We start from the raw sequence: 22,681 nt of genomic DNA on the forward strand, positions 1-22,681 counted from the left end.
AAATCTTCAATACTGCAGGGTATCTAAATGTTGCTTTATATCTTTTTTTCCATAACACTTCTTTCACAGGATTAAATTCACGTTGTTGAGACATAATTTCCTGACTCAAATCCGGATAAAAAAAAACACGATTGTTCTGGACCATCAAAGGAGATCTGTTTTGATGAGCATTTCTAATAGCCACACGCAAAATTGTCTCTCTATCATAATAGTTTAGACAACGGACCAGAACAGATCTTGGGTTCTGTCCTGAAAAAGGTTTTCTTCTCAAAGCTCGATGAGCATGTTCCAGTATTAAACCATCCGAGAACTTATCTTGTCCTAAAACTTGAGGGATCCAATCAGTAAAGAATTTTCTTGGATCTGGTCCTTCTATATCTTCTGGCAAACCAATAATTTTTACGTTGTTTCGTCTAGACTGATTCTCCAAATAATCAACCTTTTTCGCTAAATTTTTATTCTGAATTTGTAAAGTTTCAATTGTTTTATTTACGTCTTGTATTTGGTCTTGTACCTCATAAGACTTCATAAGACTTCATAACTGGTCACAAACATCAAGTCTTTCATTTGTTTCAAGCTTAAAAGCTCCATAATCAACCATCTGTTGAGTATTAATGTCCACCAAGGTATTAAGCTTGGTGTTAACTAGAACCAAAGATTTACCTAACTCTTTGATTGAAGAAGGTAACTTAAATTCTTAATAACCATATCAACTGGAATAGATTCAGGCAAAATAGGATCCTGCTGTTTCTGAATAACCAGAGGGTCTTCTAATCCTTCCCTTAATTTAACTGCTTTTCTTGCAGCGTGACTCCGCGTAGAAACCCCTGCCACAACCTCCTCAGCAATATCAGAAGACTGGTATTCAGGGTTATCCTTAACCCATATTACATCAAGAGCCTTCATTACATCGGGATCAGTTGAAGTCTTCATAACTGGTGGTGCATTTCGCAGCGCCACCGCTATATCAATCGGTGAACGTCTCTTTAAAGTCGGGTCTTCAGCTGGCGGCATCCCAGCTGTTTCAGCTGTCAAAAGTTCAGTGACAGCGCTCATAGCGGGCGTTGATTGAAATACACGCGCCTGGCTAGCCCTTTGTTCCAAAGGCTGCCGGGCGCCATCTTTAAAGAGCCCTACCGGTACAGAGCGGAGCTCCTTTGCCGAATCCTGCACTTCTCCTCTTGGATCCATTTCACGCTGAGTCCTGGCTTCTTGTAAACAGGTAGGCTCAGATAACTTTGTGAAATGTAATTTCTTAACGATCTGTTTCCGTTTTCTTTTACTTTTTTTCAGCAATTGTACCATTAGAAGCTAGTTTAACACCTCTAACTACTTATAAACTTTTTAAAAAAGTTTCAACGGGCACTTATAGACAAAACAATAACAAAGAGTCAGGAGAGGACTGGAAGGCACGTCTGTTCCTTATGCCATCTTGCCACGCCCCCCCACCACCACCATCAGACTCCTCAATGACAAATTCAATCAGGGACTCTTTTAAGGACTCTGACTTGTGCATTTTATTAATTTCTGTATATTTATTTTCTGTATTTGCAGTCAATTTCTTTGCATTTCTTTCTTCTTGAGTACAGTTAACAATCAGGGGTAATTAGAAATTCTGCCTGGCCCATAGGAAAAAAGAATCGCAGGGTTCTACATGATGCCATGTATGTGCTGTGATAATAAATCTGAACTTTACACTCAAATTAGCTACATGTGATCAAAGCAAGATATCCGAAAAGTACGCACAGTTGAAAATGGGTAATTTTCAAATGTAGGACATATTAATTCATGAATATAAAGAAGCTATACTTATCAATTTGCATTATAAAAGTATAATTATTGTCAAAAAATATTGAGATGGAGATTGAAGCAGTACTGGGTCAAGAAGAGGTAGAAAACTCATGACGGTCTTCCAACATGTGAATAAACAGGATAAGTTAAGACCACAAAGAGGAAATAGAAGGGGACACTAGGAAATAATCCTGATGACAAAGGTGATCCAAAGTAGTCATGAGGTATTGTGACACAGTATATAGAAATGTTTTTGGGACATAAATTGGGAAAGGTTTGTTCGAGTAGGTCACATGAAAACATGTCAAAACAGATCTCATTTGAAATACTGGAGAAAGTGGCTTCTCATGCCTTTTTGCAAGAGCTTTGAAGAGTGCTCCAGAGACGTCACTAATGGATTATTGTTTATCAAGGCAACAGTTGAAAGAGCAGGTTGGAGCCGCTATTGTCTGCAGGAGAGTTTTGCTGTTGTAAGAGGGCCATATGGTTTTGCAAGGAGAGTCAAACAAGCTTTCTCAGAGTCTGTGTGTGTGTGTGTGTGTGTGTGTGTGTGTGTGTGTGTGTGTGTGTGTGTGTGTGTGTGTGTGTGTGTGTGTGTGTGTGAGAGACACACACACACAGAGATCACTTGTACAGTGTTGAACAGGACAAGCTAACAAGAAGCCCAGTTTGGAAGATGGCCTAGTCATAGCCTTTGTGGTTCATGCAAGAGGAGGACTAGTTGTCTTATGTTTCACTTGGAATAGTGAAACAGAAAGGAATTCGGTGGTGACCTGAAAGAAAGAGGTTATCATCTGGAGAACCCTGATGGGGCAAGTTTCATCAGCAAGACACTGAAGTGACTGAGGGAAGTACATCAGTGATGGATGTCCTGTGTTACAGAGTTCTGTGTTATATATTGGCCTATGTGTTGCGTGGTTTTGTGTTGGAAAGTGACAGTTTGCCTTTGAGAGCCAAGGTGAAGGTGGACTACAGAGTGGGAGACGGACTGGGCATGTGGAGGAGAAGATCTAGAAATTTCTGGACTTGGAAGACAAACCACCACTGGATGTGGCTGTGGAGTGGAAGGAGGCCCAAGTAGAGTCATTGTTTGGGAGGCAGTTTAGAATGTTGGGCATTTGAAAAGGGAGAAACATTCTGAAGGCAGCCAGAAGAATCCCGATCAATCCATTGTTCCTCTCCCTGCAAGCAACACAAGAAGACCACTTTGAATTTTCTGCTCCCTCTCTCTCAAAGATCTTTTGGCTTCAGTTTACCAAACAAACTGAATTTTGTTTACGATCTTTACTTCGATTGAAATCGAAGTTTTGTGAGTCTTGTGTCTAAGTATTTTTCTGTTGGCTGGTTGGAAATATAACTTAGACTTTGATTACATATGTTATATTTAGGCTGGGGAATTTATTAGTTTTACACTGTTATAGAAATTTGTATATTAACCAGTGGGGATTGTTATAAAAAGGGGGGATTTTTAATTAAAGTTTGAAGGTGAATTTTTGTTAATAAAATAATTGTTCATCTTTACCCCTGTGTGACATGCCTTCTTTATGGTTGCTGGTTTGATCTTGTAACACCTGGAACAACACATCTCTCTCTGAAAACCAACAAGAACCTTCCTGGCGGTAATCATTTACCTTTCAAGCACCAAAGCCTGGTGAACTTTATAAATGTTAAATTCTGTGCACAGTATAAGAATTGCCTGCAACCAGTGAACTTGAAGAATGAGAAGTGAGATTGAACTGTGAACCAAAGAACTTTTCTGAACTTTCATACACGAGCGCTTAGAATTAGAAGGGGGTTAAGTTAGGTAAAGTAAGTTAATAGCGTTATATTAAAGTGTAATTCTGTTTTCATGTTTAAAGATTATCAAAAGCAACTTCTGTTTAAGAAACCATTTGTCTTGGTGAATATCTATTGCTGTTGGGTTTATGGGTCCTCTGTGCTCGTAACAGTATAATCTTCATTTAGAGCACCCATTCACAACTTACTTTTGGGCTGTGACACCCAAAGTTTATTGGCCCCTTTCACTGTGAAACTGTTAAGTTTTGGTTTCTGCCTTACTTCTCCACTCCCGACTACATAAAAATGTCATGCGAGGTGAAAAGAAAACAAAGCTTTTACTTAAATAGACTGTGGCCCCTGTTGAGAATAGCCTGACTGATAGAAATAGCCGGATAAAACAGTTTGCAGGAGCACTTGTTATTTCATTGCAAACAATCAAGAAATAACAGCCTTTTACAAAGATTAATAAAAAGTACTGGGATTTTAATTTTCATACAAAATGGACAAACTGAGTAGCAAATGTATTTAGAGGACCCTCTCATTCCTGCAACAATACACAATGGAATCAATAGAAAAGGAAACAAATTATTTTACTTTTTTTAATTAGTAATATCAATTAATTAGTAATAATTCCTGCAGGGTTCACGAACGCCAGCATCATCTCAGTACCCAAGAGGACGACAACAACAGGCCTCAATTGTGATACTGACCTCCACAATTATGAAATGTTTCAAGCGTCTGGCCCTGGAATGCATCAAAAACATATCTTATAGAGATGCTGGATCCCTTTTAATTTGCCGACAGAAGAAACCCTTCCACAGACAATACTGCTTCACTCCGTCCTGACCCACCTGGAAAACGATGCCTCCATACGCCAAGATGCGGTTCATTGACTTCATCTTTTAATACAATCATCACCCAGAGGCTGGTGGAGAATCTGTCCTCGCTGGGTCTCAACACCCCTCTCTGTAACTGGATCCTGACTTCCTAACAGAAAGACTACAGTCTGTCCAGGTCGGTAGCAGAACGTCGACCACTGTCACGTTGAGCACTGGCACACCTCAGGGCTGTGTGCTCAGCATGTTCCTGTTCATGCTACTGACCCATGACTGTATCGCCAGTACCAGCTCCAATCGTGATGATCGTGGACTTCAGGAAGAGGAGCAGGAATGACCACCCTTCACTACACGTCAACCACTCTGTAGTAGAGAGAGTGGAGAGCGCCAAGTTCCTTGGAATTCACTTAACTAGTGACCTATCGTGGACACTCAATATCTCCTCGCTTGTCAGGAAGGTGCAACAGTGACTGCACTTCCTGAGAAGACCGAAGCGGGCAAGGCGACCGGCCACTATTATGTCAACCTTCTATAGGAGCTCTATCGAGAGCATCCTGGCCGGCTGCATCACAGTGCGGGTACGGTTACTGCAGAGAAATAGATTGGAGGTCAATCCACAGGACCATAAGAGTAGCAGAGAGTATCACTGGAGTCTCCTTCCCCCTCCCTATTGATGTGATCTACAGGGATCATTGTCTGAAGAGGGCGCACAAAATCATTGAGGACCCCTCCCACCCTGTACACAGCATCTTCAGCTGCTCTCATCAGGGAAGAGATACAGGAGGATCAGAGCCAGCATCACCAGGCTGAGGAACAGCTTCTTCCCACGAGCAGTGAAAATGCCGAACAACCAAAGGAACTGCTCACACTAACCATCCAAGCCTCTCATTTGTACAAAACAATATTTGTTTATTTAGATATAATACTTGTCATGCATGTGTATTGTTTGTCTGTATGTGCATTATGTCTGGTTGTATGTCTGCTCGTTTTTCACCGAGGACCAGAGAATGCTGTTTCGTCAGGTTGTACTTGTACAATCAGATGACAATAAAGTTGACTCAACTTGACATGGCATTGCAAGAGATATTCTAGGAAAGGGCAACCATAGAATGTTTGCTTAAGAAAGGCATACTCTCAGACATCTGGAAATTACACTCCAATCATAAATAAATCTAATTCCAATGATACTCGGGGAAGCTTCATAGAAAGAAGAGTATTACTGTTCAGGACCTTCAGCCAAGCCAATCCACAGTAACCATTAACCACACTAGCCCAGTCACACTTAGCCCACTTTGGTCATGCTAATGTTACCACATTGCTGAAATGGAGATAGCATCAGGGAGAAGCATTCACATTTTTCAAGTTGTATGTGACAGAATCATACAACCTAGGAGAAGGCTTTGCTGGTGAAAGTGTTGTCCAGGAATTCTTCAAATTGGCCTGTTAAGTTAGTCCCATTCTCACACAATTGCCCCATGTTGGACGGATTTTTATATAATTAAGGGATATGGGGAAAAGACAGTAGGTGGAGATGAGCCCATCATCAGATCAGCCATGACCTCACTGAACGGCAAAGCAGGCTCAATGGGCTGGATGGCCGACAGTCACTGGGTGGAAACTCGGCCGGCTAAAGTGCACGAGGAATGGGATACACTACTAACCAGTCGAATCCTCACTGCTGCTGCAAGGTGGTGAAGGTCAACTCGGTGAAGAAGCCCAATAGTAATAATAATAATTCTGGAAGTTTATTTATGGAGGGGGAGTGGTGTTGGCTCTGGGTCAGACTTACTGAACACAACTGATCTTGTCAACCATTCATGCCATTTGAGGGTCGAAAAGAAGGGAAAATTTACATAAAATTTGCAGTTCTGTATCAAGTAATCATATTTTGTTTTATTGTGGAGGTCCATGCAAACTGTATCCTTACTGCTATGGTTTACAGTGTTAGTCGTGTGTCTGCGCAAGGTTTGTCTATCACATAAGCACAATTGAAAATTGGAGCAGCAGGCCGCTACTGGGCCTTCAAGCCTTCCCTGAAATTCAAAATGATCATGGTTGATCAGTCCCAGGCCTCATCTCTCCCTTTATGCCAATTCCCATCAATTCCTTGATTGTTTAAACATAAATGTACTCCTCTTCATAGACATCCAGTGGTCTAGCCGCCGCAGCCCTCTGGCATCAAAAACTCCAGAGATACCCCACCATCTAATTCACATACACCTTAGTTTACAGTTCCTGTTTTAAATGGGCATCTCATCACCATGTCCCCTTTTTCTGAGATGCTCCCTGTAGTGTAAGGATCCGGATATCTACCCTCTCATTCCTTCTCAGGACCTTGTACATTTCTGTCTTCTGAACTCCAAAATAAAAAGGTAGATCTGATTTTGTTAGCTCTTCGAGATGGGAGATCTCCTCACCCCCAAGGTGTAGCCGAGTGAATTATGTTTGGCCTGCTTCCAATGTTGTACATCCTTCCAAGAATGAGGGGGATGCACAGAACCCCAGGTGTTGCCTCACCAACACCAAATACAGTTATGGCAATACTTCCTGATTTCTAAATTCCAACCCTTTTGCAATAAACATTAAAATGTCATTGCCCTCTTCAAAACTTGATGCAGTTACTTGCCATCATTTGCAATTCGTGGACAAGAACACCAAGACCACTCTATACTTTGTTCGGCTGTGTTTTCTCTCTGCTTAAACAATAGTCTGTCTTTCTTCTTTTTCTTTGGCTTGGCTTCGCGGACGAAGATTTATGGAGGGGGTAAAAAGTCCACGTCAGCTGCAGGCTCGTTTGTGGCTGACAAGTCCGATGCGGGACAGGCAGACACGATTGCAGTGGTTGCAAGGGAAAATTGGTTGGTTGGGGTTGGGTGTTGGGTTTTTCCTCCTTTGCCTTTTGTCAGTGAGGTGGGCTCTGCGGTCTTCTTCAAAGGAGGTTGCTGCCCGCCAAACTGTGAGGCGCCAAGATGCACGGTTTGAGGCGTTATCAGCCCACTGGCGGTGGTCAATGTGGCAGGCACCAAGAGATTTCTTTAGGCAGTCCTTGTACCTTTTCTTTGGTGCACCTCTGTCACGGTGGCCAGTGGAGAGCTCGCCATATAACACGATCTTGGGAAGGCGATGGTCCTCCATTCTGGAGACGTGACCCATCCAGCGCAGCTGGATCTTCAGCAGCGTGGACTCGATGCTGTCGACCTCTGCCATCTCGAGAACTTCGACGTTAGGGGTGTAAGCGCTCCAATGGATGTTGAGGATGGAGCGGAGACAACGCTGGTGGAAGCGTTCTAGGAGCCGTAGGTGGTGCCGGTAGAGGACCCATGATTCGGAGCCGAACAGGAGTGTGGGTATGACAACGGCTCTGTATACGCTTATCTTTGTGAGGTTTTTCAGTTGGTTGTTTTTCCAGACTCTTTTGTGTAGTCTTCCAAAGGCGCTATTTGCCTTGGCGAGTCTGTCTTTAGATTCTAACTAAAATGCATGACTTCACACCTTCCCCACAATGAACTCCACTCAACCCATCTCTATCCCGTGGCAAAGAGTCATCCACGTCCCTTTTCACATTGTGCATGGATTTTGCACTTATTATTTTGGGTAGTTTTCCAGCTGCCAACAACGAGCTGAGAAAAGCAATTTCTACTAAACCGTCCCCCAAGAGGTAGGCAAAAAAAAACAGGCTCAGGGCACTGCATCCCATCCACTGTCAAGACAAAACTGCTGTCAGGTGCACACAGGCTTTGTCCACCTTAGAATCCGAGCACAGACTCGAGAAGAAAATGACAGGGAAACAGCAGCACAAAAGAGACAAGGTAACAGAGTTAAGTACTTGGCCAATGCAGACTGGAAAACTGAATCAAAATAAGACAACCATACAACCATATTCTCAAACAGCCTTTATGAGATATAGATTCACATTCACTCTCTTATTGGTCCAAGTCCCTATATTAGACATACAGCGTGATAACAGACCCTTTTGGCCTATGATCCCATGCCGCCCAATTTACACCCAATTAACCTACAACCCCTGGTACATTTTTGAATGGTGGTAGGAAATCAGAGCCCCCGGGGAAATCCCACGCAGACATAGGGAGAACGTGTCAACTCCTTATTGACAGCACGGGATTCGAACCTCTGACCTGATTACTGGCGCTATAATGGTGATGTGCTAACCGCTATGTTAACCTATGTAAAGGACTTTATCTTTGGACACATATCTTTAGGCTCAAGCCCAAAATATTGGTTATGTTTTTTTAAATATTTTGGCTGAAGGCCAAAACGTCAGTTATCTTTGCTATACAAAGGGCAACTGTTTGACCTGCTGAGTTTCTCCAGCTTTGTGTTTTTACTTCCAACAATGGTGTCTGCAGACTTTCATGTATTACTCCCTATATGTTCAACATGGAATGGAGCTCAACAGGTAGAACACTGGTTCTCAACCTTTTTCTTTCCACTTACATCCCACCTTAAGTAATCCCTATACCCTGTGATTAGTATGGGATTGCTTAAGGTGGGATGTGATTGAAAAGAAAAAGGTTGAAAATCCCTGTTTACATTGTCCCTCACTGACTCATTATGTGTAGGGTTTCATAACTCCAAAGGAAATGGGCCAATGACAATTTTTCTCCAGCAAAATATTGCACTCACATTTGGGTCTAAAGCAGTGATTCTCAACCTTCCCTCTCCACCCACATCCCAACTTAAGCAATCCTTTACTCATCACAGAGCACAAATGGCAGAGGGATGACTTGAAGTGGAATGTGAGTGGGAAGAAAAAGGTTGAGAGCCACTGGGGTAGAGAATAACTATTAATAGGAGCAGTAGACCAGGAAGGGGACCTGGCAAAGCAAAAAAAACACAATAGCAGACAGTAGTATTTGCTCTGAGAAAATTAAAACGTCTGAATAAATTCTCCAGGTATTCCATCATTTCCAAAAAGCCTACTGCAGAATTAGAGCTAATACTCTGAGCCAATAGGTTCAATCTAAGGCGACAAACTTCCAGAACAAAGGAAGGCAAAAGAAAGTTTTGTGTAATATTGCATTCTTTGTATTATTACATGACTGTAAAGGAATTATGAAGCTTCGAGACGAATACACGCCATAGGATGTACTTGACACTCGACATTTGCAAGACAAAGATCTTTTACCAACCTACTCCTGGTTCATCACATTGCCCTCCACCAACAAGGACTCCCAGTGGAACCCTGGAAAACATGGACCACTTCGTCTGATCTTGGATGCCACCTCTCAGATGCCGATGATGAAATTCACCACCACCTTGAATACAGCCCCACAGCTATTGGTCAATCGAGGAAAAATATATCTAAACATATCTCATATTTAGCAGGAAAACAAAATCATTATCCACCTTTCCTCCCTATATCTGGTCTATTTACAGCAGATATTTCAAGGGATTAGAAAAATATCACCAATACCATTTCCTCAAAATCCTTCAAATTCACTGGATGCATAATAGTGCCCATTCCTTGACCAATATCCCATGTATATTTCCTTATGACATTGGAGGTGATTCAGCCCACTGAATCTATGCCAGCTCTCAGAACATTACCATCAATCCTATTCACTCACTTGTTTCCCTTAACCTCTTCTCAACACACAAGTCTATCAGCTCCACCTTATTCTTCTCCCATCCACCAACATAAGGGGCAGTTTACTCGCCAATTAACTCATCAGTGTGTCTTTTAGATGGGGGGGGGGAGGGTAGAAATTCTGCTGATATGGGGAGAAAATGCAAATTCCACACAGACACCAGGACTGGGCGTGAGACAGAAAGGATTAGCTTGTTGTGGAGTGGGTTTGCAGACGTTGGCACAACATGGTGGTTGGAAGCCCTGTGCTTTGCTCTAATGTTCTATGTTCTCTGTTGTAACCTGGGCAACGCTACTGCGGTGCCCTAGTGATTCTCAGTCAATTACACCGATTCCTGAAAAGGACACTCTACTGTATTGCAAGATCTTTCATGGGAAATTACCTGATGGACAGCAGAAAAGGTTGAAGAATGGGCTCAAAGCTTTCTCAAACACCCTCTTTGACTCCTGGAAGCCTCTGGCCTCTGACATCCCAATGGGGAGGAGGAGAATTCAGAGGCTAGGCCTTGCACTGGAGTACACAGACATGGCAGAAGGCGCATACAGCCTCACAAACGGTTTCCTCCTGCCCATCCATGGAAGAGTCTGCGGTTCCCACATCAACACGTCTGAACCCACAACACCAGAGCACATGACATTCTTCCAATTCAGGATAGTGTGTCATTTGTAAGGGAAGAGATTTGGTGACACTTCCATGCATTTAGGACCTTTGGCTCCATAGTATACATCAAGGAAACAGGCCATCTCAGCCCTTCTAGTCCGCACCAAACCAAGTCCTCTCCTCTAGTCCCATCTACCTGCACCCTGCCCATAACCCTTCATTTCCTTCCCATCATATACCTATCTAAATTTTGCTTAAATGAGAAAATGGACCCCCACCGCCACTACTCCCAGAAGCTCATTCCACACAGCCACCACTCTCTGAGTGAAGAAGTCCCCCCTCATGTTACTTCTAAACTTTTGCCCCTTAACTCATGACCTCTTGCTTCCTTCTCTCCTACCCTCAAGGGAAAAAGCCAGCCACATCAACTCTAACTATCCCCTTCATAATCTTAAATACCTCTATCAAATCTCCCCTAACCTTCTATGCTCCAAGGAATAAAGACCTAATCTGCTCAATCTTTCTTTGTAATCTAGATTCTGAAACCCAGGTAATATTTCATAAATATTCTCCACCATCTCTCTATCTTGTTGATATCCTTCCTATAATTCGGTGACCAGAACTGCACACAGTATTCCAAATTTGGCCTCACCAATGCCTTGAAAAGTCTCAACATCACTTCCCAGCTCCTGTATTCTATGCTTTGATTTATAAAGGCCAGTATATTAAAAGCTTTCTTCACCACCCTATCCACATGAGATTCTACCTTCAGGGAATGATGCACCGTTATTCCTAGATCTTTCTGTTCTACTGCATTCCTCAATGCCCTCCCATTTACTATGTATGTCCTGTTTTGATTATTCCTTCCAAAATGGAGGACTTCACACATCTCAGCATTAAACTCCATCTGCCATCTTTCAGCCCACTCTTTTAAGCAGTCCAAATCCTTTTGTAATCTTTAAAAACCTTCTTCATTATCCACAATTCCACCCATTTTAGTATCATCTGCATATTTACTAATCCAATTTACCACTCCATCATCCAGATCATTAATGTAAATGACAAACAGCAAGGGATCCAATACAGAACCCTGAGGCACACTGCTGGTCACCGGCCTCCAGCCTGACAAACAGTTATCCACTATGACTCTCTGCCATCTCCCTTCCACTGTTTAATCCATTTGACTATCTCAAAATTAATACCTAGCGCTTGAACCTTCCTGACTAACCTTCCATGCGGAACCTTATCAAAGCCCGTACTGAAGTCCACTGCTCTACCCTCATCTACATTCCTAGTCAATTCTTCAAAAAATTCAACAAGATTGGTCAAACATGGCCTTCCACACTCAAATCTGTGTTGAGTATTCCTGATCAGACCCTATTTCTCCAGATACTTTTATATATTATCTCTAAGAAAGCTTTCCATAACCTTCCTACCACAGATATCAAACTTACAGGCCGATAACTGCTTGGTTTGCTCCTCAAACTCTTTTTAAACAAATGAACCACATGTGCAATACGCTAATCCTCCGGCACTATACCCATCTCTAATAACATTTAAAAATTCATAGTCAGACCCTCTGCTATTTCCCCACTAACCTCTCAAGGTCCTGGGCAAAATCCCATCGGGACCTGGAGACTTATCCACCTTTATATGCTTTAAAAGCTCCAGTACTTCCTCTTTCTTAATCACTACATTTTCCATAATTACTCTCATTGCTTCCTTTACCCAACACAATTCAATATCCTTCTCCTTAGTGAATACTGAAGAAAAGAACTTGTTCAAAATCTCCCCCATCTCATTTGGCTCCACACACATTTGTCCGCTTTGATTCTCTTAGGGACCAATTTTATCCCTCACTCTCCTTTTGCTATTAACATATTTGTAGAAACCTTTTGGATTTATTGTCACCCTGTTCGCTAAAGCCACCTCGTACCTTCTTTTAGCTTTTCTAATTTCTTTCTTAAGATCCTATTTACATTCAATGTATTCTCCGAACATCTCCTTTATTCCTTGTTATTTATATTTATTGTAGGTCTCCCTCTTTTTTCGAACCACATAATGGATTTTGGCAGGGCCATTGAGTATTCTCGAGATGCGCTGGCCTCCCACCTTACCTTTTTGTTCGGATGCCTGCCAACACTTTTCCATACTTTGCCGAAGGGCTCAAACTCGAAACATCAGTTGTGTATCTTTATCTTTGCTACATAAAGTGCACTGTTTGACCTGCTGAGTTTCTCCAGCGTTGAGCTTTTACTTCAACCATGGTGTCTGCAGACTTACCCGCTTTACTTACATCCAGGTTGGATTAAGTGTTCAATCAACTAGTTGGCAAATGTACAAGGACAGCCAATTTCTAGCAGAGTCGGCGTCAGAACAAATCTAATTGGGAGGCATTAGGGTAACCGCGGGAGGCATTGATTTTTCGTCAGACCAGGGGGCGGGGGGGAGGAGGAGCGGCAGTGTCGGACTGGGTGGGGGGAGGGAAGGCATGGCCTGTGAATGCCCCCCATGACACCAATCCTGATTTCTAGCATATGTTAAACTGACTCAAGAACAGATCAGTTAACATTTTTATTCTTACCCAGCAGCAATGAAACATGTGTGCGGAAGTAAATAGACTATAAATGCTAGAGAAACTGACCAAGTCAAACAGTGAACTGTATATACAAAAGAAAAAGGAGCAGAACTAACATTTCAGGCATGAGGCCATCATCAAGGCATAGACAAAATGCAGGCCGCTGCCCAAACAGAACAGTGGGCCGGTGGGGGGGGGTGGGGGGAGGAGCACAGACCCGCAGGCAGGAGGTAAAATGTGGATACGGGAGGGAGGGCACACCAGCAAACAGGACGAGGAGGAGGGATGGCTCTGTGAATGGAGGATGATGGGGGTGGAGAGGGAGGGGGACAATAGCGTAATTGATTCCGAAATAAAACTGAAATTCTGCAAAATAATGTTTACCCCAATTCTTAATTCATTTAAATAAAATTCTATTGTAATAATATTATCAATTTCACGCTGATTTAATCGAGTACAGTATGAAATTCTAGATAATCCAACATGTCCCTTACCAGGAGATATCCATAATTGATTTGTCAAATAATTCATGGATCACCACCAGGGGTCGCTTCAGGCAAGTCAGCTGTGGACACAAAGCAACCGATGAACATGCAGCATGCTTCCGTTTGACTACAAGATGGTCTTTCTTTCAATTAAATGGACTATTTAAAACAACAGCAAAGCAAATCAAAGCCAAATGCCCAAAGGAAATCATTTGCAATTGAAGGTAAAATGCTGAATTCAAGAGATAAGATTCTAAAGAGTGCATTAAAGTTCTTGGGAGTCATGATCTCGGAGGTTCTTCCCTGGACCCAACACACCAACGACATCGAGAAAAAGCCCATCAGTGCCTCTACTTCCTCAGGAGTTTGCGGAGGTTTGGTATGATACCAAAAACCCTGGAAAATTTCTACTGATGTGTGGTGGAAGGTTGTGCTGACTGGCTGCATCATGGTCTGGTGTAGAGACACTAGTACGCCTGAGCGTAAAGCCCTCCAAAAGGTAGTGGACACAGCCCAGGACATTACAGGCAAAACCCTCCCCACCATCATCTACAGGGAACACTGCCATTGGAGAGCAGCAGCAATCATCAAGAACCCGCACCACCCAGAACACGCTCTGTTCTCGCTGCTGCCATCAGGAAAGAGGTATCGGTGCCACAAGACTCGTACCACCAGGTTCAGGAACAGCTGCTACCCCTCCACCATCAGAATCCTCAACAACAAACTCCATCAGGGCCTCATTTATGGACTCTGTCTTGTGCACATTATTGTTTGGGTTTTTTTCTCTCTGTATTGCACAGTTGTTTACATTTGTTTATCTGTTTACATGTGTACATTGTGTACTTTTTTTTTGGTCCACTACCAATAAGTGGCAATTCCACCTGGTCCGTAGGAAAAAAGAATCATGTCATGTATGCCCTCTGACAATAAATCTAAAATCTGAAAGATGAAAAAAAATGCCAGCGAACATGTACGGAACTCCAAAATAGAGGGGAAAGGGAGCAGAAGAGCAGTTGAAGGAAACGGGACATCCCAGAATGGGAGAAATTAGCTGTTCTTGGATTGCTCAATTTGGAGAAGGTCAGGACAGAATTAAATACCAAAGGCCTGAGGATTAGGGATCTGGGAGTCGCTGTAGCTCAGGAAGCGATAAATGAGCCAGAAGTGGTGTGGGTTAGCAGCAGTATTTTGAATGAGCCAAACCTGAGAGAGGATCGCCAAGAAAGCTGAACCTGGAGGTGATAAAAACATTGATGGAAATCTTCAGCAACCGATGGATGAAGATGTAACAGAGAAAAAAATAGACAATCTTTAAGAATGGAGTGGAAAGCCCAAATCCAATTATCACGTCAACTGTTTGATTCAGCCTGTGGGGCCAGGGGTAGAGGTAATGGGGTGTTGAGGTTCCAATCAACAGCCAAAGGGGGTCATATCAAGGATAATTGATGTCATTTTGCGTAATCAAGGATGACTTTGGAGTAACACAAAATATTGTACATGTTAAAAATCTGAAGCTAAAGCAAAAGCTGGAAATAGTCAGAAGCTCAGACAACATCTACATCAGTGGTTCTCAACCTTCCCTTCCCACCCACATCCCACCTTAATTAATCCCTCTGCCATCAGTGCTCTGTGATTAGTAAGGGATTGCTTAAGATGGGATGTGGGTGGGAAGAAAAAGTTTGAAAACCACTGTTTTAATCGTCCCTCATTGACTCGTTATGTGCACGGAAATGGGCCAATGACAACTTTTCTCAAGCAAAATATTTCAGTAACAATTGGGTCTAGAGCAGTGATTCTCCAACCTTCCCTTCCCACCCACATCCCACCTGAAGCAATCCCTTCCTTACTCATCACAGCACCAATAGCAGAAGGGTTAGTTAAAGTGGGATGTGAGTGAGAAGAAAAAGGTTGAGAACCACTGGTCTATATTGAAAGAAGTAGAGGTAACATTTCAGGTCAATTATTTTTTTTAAACAGAATTGCAAAATGTTAAGAGATAAATAATGTTTAAGATGCAATTAAAATTGTGCATGTTGGGGGGGGGGGGGGGAGAGATAGCAAAGCATGTAAGTAACAAGGTGAAAGTTGGTCTGTCTTGATGCATTATCGCAAGAAAAAGGCATCTATGCTTGGAGCTTACCCAAACTGAGAGAGACCGGTCTTTACTCCCCACTGCACAGCAACAGTAAGGACAGCTGGGCTTATTGGAGCTTCCATTCCGCGGCTTCTTTTTGAAGATCTTGGGGTTAAATTTCTGAAAATGGGATCAGAAGGAAACCGTCAGTGGCAGATCAACAAAGCCCTCCTTTACATCCATAGAGTAGAGAAGTGATTAATTCAGTCTTCTGATCAGCAACATAAACAGACACATATCAGGTTCTGGGTACACATCAGTACTAGAAGCCAATGCTATATTTAATGGCATGGAAGATTCACAGCCAAGTGTTGTAATTCACTCAGTTACAAATAAACAGAGGAACTTGAGCACTGAGGAAATCAGCAGATCCTGATCTCCTACTATGATACGATTCTTCGCAGGATAATATCAAACAAAACTAAAACTGATTATCAAGTTTAAGTTTTATCATTGCTGCAATAACCAAAATGCAATACAGTAAAACCCCTGGAATTCTGGGGGAAAAAAAAAAATCGAGAAAAATACATTTTAATATATATAAAATAAATAAGAACAAAATAATAGGTAAAAATACGCACGTGTAAAATTGTAAAAGTAAATGTTCTCTGAAGTAACACATAACCCTTGGGTGAAGATGGGAGCCAACATTCAGCCAGCGGAGGGCCTTGGTTAGGCTTTGCTCGTAGCAGTTGTTTGAATAAAGTCGTGTGAAACAGCAATGGCGTTGCTCAGGATGAAGCCACTCAACGTTGGGGTGACTCCTTATGCCTACTTGGTAAGAGTCGCCCCAGTCAGAGACTTTATCTGTAAACTTTGGGGGAGGGGGAGGGTTAATTGTTTATAATATTATTGTTCGGCTCTCTGCAGGGGAAGGAACCTGAGGATGCAGCGACACTCAATGTTTTCAAAGAATGCAAGTGAAAATGAAGTTAAATGTTTTAAGGTTTATATATTCATGCAGGTGAAGTTTGATCGGTGAATAGTATTTTTGTCTTTTAAACTGTTTATTCATAATGCAGATATATTTATTAGGCATTGTAAGAGTAGGGTCTCAACCAACCGGAAAATGCACTTATCTGGCATATACCAATCCCCATAGATGCTGGATACTGGAGGTTTTACTGTAAATATGCTTGGTTTATTCATGTCTAAGATCCAGACGGTTCTAGTATTGCAGCAGACACCTTTTTTCAGAAATGAAATGGTGGAGAGGTGAATCGTGGGAAGTAACCAGAATTTTCACCTGGACTTGGGTCTCTGCCCTTGCCTGAAATTGCAATGTAATTCATATACAAACAAAAGTGAAAGACAGTAGGTGATCAAAATTCTTGTCCATTAATCTAGTTCCTCCTTTATTCCTTTCCTTTTATAAATCAATGCTCTTCACAGGATTCAAAAGGTCAGAATACGTACCACCACAGTCACTGCCTTTCGGTGGCCAACAAAGTCCATATTTGTTTTCCAGCCGTCCCGTTCAATGATCTGGGCTGTGGGGCCTGAGTTGTTCATTGCATGTGCAGACACAAGGTAATGGCCATCTGGGGACCAGCTTAAACGTAGTACATGCGTCGTCCCTGCACACTAAAGAGAGATGGTAAAAATGATATAGACCAGAACCAATGAACCACCAAAAAAACACAAGACAATTTACACCAAATACCATAGTTAAAGTGCAACAAGCCTTCTTCCAAATTTAAATTCCATATGAACCATACATTTTCTTTCAAGAAAACATCAAAGATAGAGTGTCGGATTGAGGGGTGCTTCTAGCCAGTGGTGTTCTGCAAGTGCTGGGATCTCTGTTACTTGTGATATATGAGAAGGTAGGTGGTCTCTTTAAATTTATATAGACACACAGCTCGGTAACAGACCATTTCAGCCCACAAGCCTGTGCCGCTCCATGTACACCCAATTAACCTACAACCCCCGATATGTTCTCTTTTTGAACGGTGGGAGGAAACCAGAGCTCCCCCCTCCCCAGGGGGAAAATTCATGCAGACATGGGGAGAACGTACAAAATCCCTACAGGGAGCGTAGGGTTCAAACCCCTGTCCAGTCCAGATTGCTGGCGCTGTAAAGGTGTTGCACTAACCACTACTCCAACCGTGCCACCCTAGCAAATTTACAGATAACACAGATATTTGTGGGGGTGTGGATGGTGAGGAAGACTGTCAAAGGATACAAATATGCTTGTCTTTACACTAAGTGGGTAGGGACCAGGAACATGCTGAGAGGGGAGGTGATAAGAAGCAGACACATTAGCAAAGTTTACAAGGCATTCAGGCAGATGAGATAAGTTGGATTAGCATCATAGTTGGCACAGACTTATTCCTCTGCTTAGACTATTCAGTACCCTTTTATCTCACCATTATACTTCCTAATGTGAATTAACTTTGAAAACTACCATAAAAACACAAATAATTCACCTGAAGAACAAGGGACTGGAATCTTCAGATAATCAATTCCAGCAGTCTCAATCTAGAATCTTTCTGATTAATTAGTCCAAGGTCAAAATACCCACAACTGGCTGTTATTTTTGGACTATACCAAGCGAGAGCAAATTTACATTCTTGGGAGTCAGCATCTTTTAAATTTTTTTATTTTTCACACTATGAACTATATTAATCAAAATACACACAAACATTTCCCTCTTGATTATACATGGTGTCATTTTCTCCCTCTTTTTCCTCCCTCCTTCCCACACCCCGCCAAACTCATTAAAAGTTCAACATATACATTAAACCCATTAAACAATGTCATCACACAATGAAAATAAACAAGAAAATTGTGTCATCTACTTTTACACACTGGGTCAGTTAATTTCGTCTTCTTCTCATTCTATCATTTTAGGGGGTGGAGATCCGCGGTAGGCCCTCTCTGTTGTGTTCCATGTACGGTTCCCAAATTTGTTCAAATAATGTGACTTTATTTTTTAAATTATATGCTATTTTTTCCAATGGAAAACATTTATTCATTTTCATGTACCATTGCTGTACTCTCAGGCTCTCTTCCGATTTCCAAGTTGACATTATACATTTTTTTGCTACCGCTAAGGCTATCATAACAAATCTTTTTTGCTTTCATCCAGTTTAAGGCCTAATTCTTTACTTGTATTACTTAGAAGAAATATCTCTGGATTTTTCGGTATGTTGCATTTTGTGATTTTATTTAATATCTGATTTAGATCTTACCAAAATTTTTTCACTTTCTCACATACCCAAATTGCATGTACTGTTGTTCCCGTTTCCTTCTTGCAGCAAAAACATCTATCTGATACTGTTGGATCCCATTTATTTAACTTTTGGGGCGTGATATATAGCCTGTGTAACCAATTATACTGTATCATGCGTAACCTTGTGTTTATTGTATTTCTCATAGTTCAGGAGCCTAATTTTCCCATTTTTCATTTTTTATCTTTATGTTTAGATCTTGTTCCCACTTGGGGAAAAAGGGGAAAGGTGGTGGTGAGGAAGCGGAAATGAGATGTAAACAGAGAATGAGATGGCCACATGACTATAAATATTAATGGAATACATAACCAAATCAAAAGGAAGAGGCTAATAAATTTACTAAAAAAATAAAGATCTTAGAACATTGATGGGAAGGGTAAATTGCATTAAAATGAATATCTTCCCAAGGATACAATACCTATTTCAATCATTACCAATTCCCTTAACAGAGAAATTCTTCAATGAACTAAAGAGAATAAAAAGGAAAGGGGGGAAACTGAGGATAGTGCCACATAAATTAACAGAATGGTACAAACAAGGGGGCTTACAGCTACCAAACTTTAAGAATTATTATAGAGCAGCACAATTAAGATACCTATCAGATTTTTATCAAACAAGGGAAAAACCAAATTGGACCAGATTAGAGCGAGATAAAATAGGGGAGAAGGTACCAGAACATATACTTTATAAGTGGAATGAAAAGCTGGTGCAACTTTGAAGTTCACCAGTACTGCACCATCTGCTCAACATTTGGTAGAAGATTCACGTAGAAAGGAAAAAAACAAATTATCAACTACCAAAATTATTATTGACACAAAATCAATTAATCCCTTTCACAATAGATAACCTTTCCTTTAGAGAATGGGAGAGAAAAGGAATTAAAAGAATAGAAAGTTGTTTTTTGGGAAATAATTTATTATCATTTGAACAAATGAAGTACAAATATGGAATAACTCATGGTACAATGTTTGCATACCACCAACTGAAAACCTACTTCAAGGACAAATTGGGAAGCAGACTGAGATTACCAGAAGGAAGCAGCTTTGAATATGTGATTACAGACACAATGATAATTAAAAGATTTATAACAAACATGTACATCAAGCTGCAAGAGAAAGAAAATGATGAAATAGAGTCAGCATCTTGAAGGATCTTTTCTGGACCCAACACACCAAAGTCCGCCAGCCCCTCTGTAGTTTGTGGAGGTTTTGTATGACATGAGAAACCCTGGAAAATTCCTATGGAGGTGTGGTGGAAAGTGTGCTGACCGGCTGCATAGCCCTGAGGGTTAAGTCCTCCAAAAGGTAGTGGTCACAGGCCAGGACATCACAGGCAAAACCCTCCCCACGAGTGAGTACATCTACAGGGAATGATGCCGTTGAAGAGCAGCAGCAATCATCAAAGACCCTCACCACCCAGCGCACACTCTGTTCTCACTGCTAACAGCGGGAAAGAGGACTTGGTGCCAAAAGACTCGCCCCACCAGATTCAGGAACAGCTGCTCCCCCTCCCCCATCAGACTCCTCAACCACAAACTCAATCAGGGACTCATTTAAGGATTCTTGTGTACAGTTTTTTGTTTTGCACGACCAATTAGGGGTAATTCTGCCTGGCCTGCAATCAAGAAATCTCAGGGTTGTATGTGATGTCATGCATGTACTCGGACAATAAATCTGAGATCTATTATGTCAGCATGTTGAGTGATCAGAGAGAGAATTTAAACAAAACAAAGGCTCAAGAGTAGGCTTGATCTCAACTCCACAACACCTGCACCCTTAAGGCTTCCTCCACCTTTACCAAGGCCAAGAGACTTTTGGAATTTTGTTCTGTCACAAATAGAACAATTAATTCAGCTGTATGTCAATTTTTTTCTCTTGTTCCCCGAACCCATGCCATTTTTTTCCTGGATGTCCAACAGTCCCAGCACTGAACTCAAATCCTCCTATGGATCCAGCATCCCAAGGCCCAACTTATCTCCTGCCGTTGTCTCAGTATCATCTCTTTGATGGTTTTGGCCCAGATACTTGTTCCCTCTCAGGAAATGTGTCACTCACGGCATCGGCCTCCTGCTTAAAAGCCCACCCTTGTCCTCTGTACCGTTGCATGCTAACAACCCATTTCAAACCTACTCTTCCTTTACAATGCCTTTTGTTGGATTTTCTCCTCCAAAATGCACAACTATCTTCCTCACAATTGTACATCTACATCCATTCAATAATGTGTCCTACACTGCCACTCAACTGCACCACCCTCACCTCAAACAAGGGAAACGCTTCATAGACAGAATGGTGGAATCATTCACCCCCTTGCCGTTAACAATAGATCTGTAGTCTTTATCCTGTATTGTCGCATTGCCTTTGTTTGATTCTATTCTTGTTTCAGTATCAGAACAATTATTCACAATTGTTTCCATTCTCATAGCTATCCTTGCCTGCAGAGTAACCCAAGGATCTATCCCTAATCTCCTTCTATTTCACATTTACTTTCCACCTCTTGGTCATGTCATCAGGATATTAGTTTCTTTGTGTACAGTGTTGACACTCAGCTATGACAAGAGGAGTTCTGGGACCCCTGCTATTACGATTTTTATGAACGACCTGGATGAAGAGGTGGAAGGATGGGTCAGTAAATTTGTGGATGATACGAAGGGTGGATGGTGCTGAAGGGTGACATAGGTTACAAAAGGATATAGACATGCTGCAGAATTGGACAGAAAAGCTGCAGACAGGATTCAATCAGGATAAGTGTGAGGCAATGCATTTTGGAAGGTCAAACCTGAAGGCTGAGTATGGGGTTAATGGACCAAGAGTGTGGAGAAACAGAGCGACCTTAGGTCCAAATCTATACATCTCTCATGGTCGCCAGGCAGGTTGATAGGATAGTTAAGAAGGCCAATGGGATGTTGGGCTTCATTAATAGGGGGATTGAGTTCAGGAGGCTGGAGGTCATGTTGCAACTCTAAATCTCTGGTGAGACCACACTTGGAGCATTGTGTTCAGTTCTGGTCACCTCATTATAGGAAGGATGTGGAATCTATGGAGAGGGGATTTAATGTTGCCTAAATTGGGAAACAAGTTTTATGAAGCAAGGTTAGCAGAGCTGGGACTTTTCCCTTTGGAGTTTTGAAAGTTGAGAGGAGACTTATAGAGGTCTACAAGATTATGAGAGGCACAGATAGGGTGGACAACCAACATCTTTTCCCAGGACAGGAATAGCAAACACCAGAGGGCATATGTACAAAGTGAAGGGAGGGAAGTTTAGGGGAGACATCAGGGCTAGGTTTTTTTTAAACACATCGAGTTGTGGGTGCCTGGACTGCCTTGCCAGGGATGCAGAAGCATTAGGGGCAGTTAAGAGAGGCACATGAATGGAAGAAAAATAGAGGGCTATAGGGGTAAGGAAGGTTTAATTTTTTTTTAATGAATATACAGATCGAGACAACATCGAAGGCTGAAGGGCCTCTACTGTGCTGAGGTGTTTTATGACTCACCATCATCTCTCGGGGTCCTGCCATTTTTCCTGATGTATCACTATGGCTGTTTGACACTGGATAAGCAGAAATCTCTTCCATGAACATGGACACTGCCTTCTTTGCTACACACAACATATGTGCTCTGAAGGCCGTTTCCAACTCGG

At 42.0% G+C, this 22,681-nt stretch overlaps 1 protein-coding gene across 2 annotated transcripts in view; it reads right to left on the reverse strand.

The window, feature by feature from the left end:
- hira (histone cell cycle regulator a) overlaps positions 1-22,681 on the reverse strand; it is a 191,380-nt gene that overhangs the window by 95,431 nt on the left and 73,268 nt on the right. For both annotated transcript variants that reach the window (XM_069933676.1, XM_069933675.1), the window contains exons 8-10: positions 17,229-17,396; positions 15,819-15,932; positions 13,688-13,758 (exon numbers count right to left, since the gene is read on the reverse strand). In XM_069933676.1, coding sequence (XP_069789777.1) covers positions 13,688-13,758; positions 15,819-15,932; positions 17,229-17,396 — 353 coding nt within the window. The remainder of the gene's footprint in view (positions 1-13,687; positions 13,759-15,818; positions 15,933-17,228; positions 17,397-22,681) is intronic.

The sequence above is a fragment of the Narcine bancroftii genome, chromosome 4 (assembly GCF_036971445.1).
Source record: "Narcine bancroftii isolate sNarBan1 chromosome 4, sNarBan1.hap1, whole genome shotgun sequence".
Lineage (NCBI taxonomy): Eukaryota > Metazoa > Chordata > Chondrichthyes > Torpediniformes > Narcinidae > Narcine > Narcine bancroftii.